At 43.7% G+C, this 2,880-nt stretch overlaps 1 protein-coding gene across 1 annotated transcript; it reads right to left on the bottom strand.

Annotated features, from left to right (window-relative positions):
• Window positions 1–351: 351 nt before the first annotated feature.
• LOC132797771 (uncharacterized) lies at window positions 352–1,215 on the bottom strand. The gene has a single exon (XM_060809550.1). It carries the CDS (start codon window positions 1,213–1,215, stop codon window positions 352–354), a length of 864 nt encoding a protein of 287 aa, XP_060665533.1.
• Window positions 1,216–2,880: the final 1,665 nt, after the last annotated feature.

The raw sequence follows: 2,880 nt of genomic DNA on the forward strand, positions 1-2,880 counted from the left end.
CAAGGAAGTCTGCGCCAATTATATGTGTTTGTACATCAGCGATGATGAATGGCCATGTGAACGAGCGATGCAGGGCCAGGTCGAGCTGAAGAGTACAATTTCCGTAGGTTTTGATTGTAGATTGATTGGCGGCATACAGATAAAGTCTGCCGTTGATGCGTGTGTGCGGTGTCATGCTGCGTGGGATCACTGACACCACTGATCCGGAGTCAATGAGGAATGATTGGTTTGACAAGCGATCTTTGATGTGTAGACGCCGGTCCAGGCCAATTTGTTGAATGTCGTTTGGAGTTTTGTGGCTGCTGGTGGTTTCTGCGCTACCGTTTACCAGCTGAGTCAACGGTAGCGTCTTTAGTTTGACGACTGGTAGCGTGGACATGCTGGTTGGCACTTGCGAGCATTCTCACCGAAACTAGTGTGGTAGAAACATAGTTTTGAACCGACATCATTAGAGCTATCATGCGTATGCCGTGACAATTGCGCATGTTTTGATTGGCGTAGCTCGTCCTGAAGCTTGTCGACTTTTGTAGTGAGCGCTCGTAATGCCGATGTTACTTCTGACATGCCGGTTTGCTTGCCGCTCAGAGCATCAACTTGGTGCTGCTGCTCTGTTAGTGCCGTTGACTCAACAAATGCAGAACCTAACTCGCTAGCTTCAAGCATTTTATCTGCAATCTCTGCCAATTTGTCAAGGTTGTTCTCGTCCCATACCGAAATGAACGGTCTGATCGAGTTTGGAAGCTCCGCCAGAAACAACGATCGAATAACTGCCTCGCAGCCCGTGGTTGGTGCTAAACGCCGCATGTGGTCAAGGATGTCTGACGGTTTCTTGCCAACAGTTTCGCCGCCACGCAAAAGCCTTTTCAGCTTTGAGTCTGATGATTCTGCGAATTTGTCAAGCACGCGTTGCTTTAAAGTGGCATATTTGTTTGTAAGCGGTGGCGATGCGATCAGATCCTCCAGTTTGGCAATGACATCCTCCTCCAAATTCACAGATATAATGTCGAATTTGTTATCGTCAGTGACATTATGCAGATGAAATAGGCGATCCAACTGAGAAAACCAAAGCTGAGGATTTGTTTTGTTGAATTTCGGAATGCGAAGTTGCACGCATTGCGATGAGAATCCAGCTGGTTGGCTATGTGACTGCAGTTGCTCGAGTTGCTGTTTCAGATCCCGCAGTTGTTCTGCGAGGTTTTGATCGTGTGCCTGCATGTTTGCGTCTTCAGTGTCATGAGCTTGGCATTCCACTGAACGTAAATTGTAGTTGTGTTTTTGCAGTCGGGGTCACCACTTTGGCGTCTTCATGGGTGTGAGAGATTTAATGAAAACGCCGTTGTATTTTAACTTAACTTTATTGATTATTCTAAACGTATATGTCTGATGAAATTGAAAGCAGAAATTAAAGTGGCTTCGCCATGAAGTTGGCTGCGAAACGATTCGCGGGTTGCCCAAGTAATCCTCTTGTGTTTGCAGCTGATCGTTTGGTGTTGCCAGCATATGGGCAATAGGTGGATGACAGAGTTGCCACAGCCTTCAGACTGCTAAATAAAAGCTCCGCTTCTCAGAACAAAACATGACAAGACATTCAGTACCATTTTCTCAGACTACAAATAATTTTATACAACTAAACAAATTAAATAATACAAATTAACTAGGACAAAAAATATATAAATAAATAATATAATAAATAATAGGTATAATTATGTATTTGTGCAGAAAAAGAAGAAAAGTGTTGCATACTTTTAGGCTTAGTCAATTTCAGCTACGACAAGCGGCCTATTACACATCCCCTGGCAAAATCACACTTAGTCGTTGTAACGACAAAGTGGGATACCCGCTTGGAGGCAGCTTAATTTCAATGATGCGAAGATATGCGATTATTGCTTAAGGTCCTTCGCATAAAATTTGCCAGTTCTGTTTGTTGCTCCGATGTCAACTCGAGTTGCTGCGAATTATCAAAGGTAATTGCGGCAATGCTGTCAGTGTCAGCCGGGTGCATCAAACATATTGGCAATAACTTGAAATCTCTCCAAAACTCAATACCCAAATATACGTCTTGCGACAATGTCGGTACGATATAAAATCGTTGTGGTTGCATCTTGCCCTTAAATTGGACAGGAACACTCAATTTGCCTATTTCCATCAGCAGTTTTCACTGATGATGATAGTTGCGTATATTCGGTATTGTTTGTTAGTATTTCCTCAGCTAACTTCCCACCAATGCAGTTAATACTAGCGCCAGTGTCCATTAACCCAGTTATCGTTTTGCCTAGCATCTTGACTTGGGCATAAGGACGAGGATCACCAGTGATGTCTACTACTGACGCTAACACAGCTCTTTTTCCTCTTTATTTATTATATAGCTCCCCTTCCGCTGCTTATCGCGAATACCTGAACTACAAATAATCTCTACATCCGAACTAAAAGATCTGGCCGGGTTTATTTGAATTTCAGAAACTATGTTGGATAAACTGTTATCTTCACATACTCGGGGTTGGTACCCTTTGAGACTTGTTTGCGTGCACTTGTTAACGGTGCACGCACCTACAGGTTTGGTTGGAATTGCACACTTCGTGCAACTGGGTCGATAAGTGTCACGCTTACCACAACCGTAACAAAATACTTTACGAACGGCTACACAATCTTGGTATCTATGACCATTCTTCCCACAATTCCAACATGAAAGTGTTAGAGCATCCACCTCCAGATTCTCTGGCTCTTCAACATCATCCTCTTCATCCATTGTGGCTTGAACTGTGACTTCACTTACATGCCGTCTCGGTAAACCCCTTGGAACGGCTGATGGCATTGAAATGGTTTTCAAAAACCTCTCGCGTACGAACAATGTGACGCAACTGTTCAATGCTGAGTATTGGC

This window comes from Drosophila nasuta, unplaced genomic scaffold (assembly GCF_023558535.2).
Source record: "Drosophila nasuta strain 15112-1781.00 unplaced genomic scaffold, ASM2355853v1 ctg19_pilon, whole genome shotgun sequence".
Classification (NCBI taxonomy): domain Eukaryota; kingdom Metazoa; phylum Arthropoda; class Insecta; order Diptera; family Drosophilidae; genus Drosophila; species Drosophila nasuta.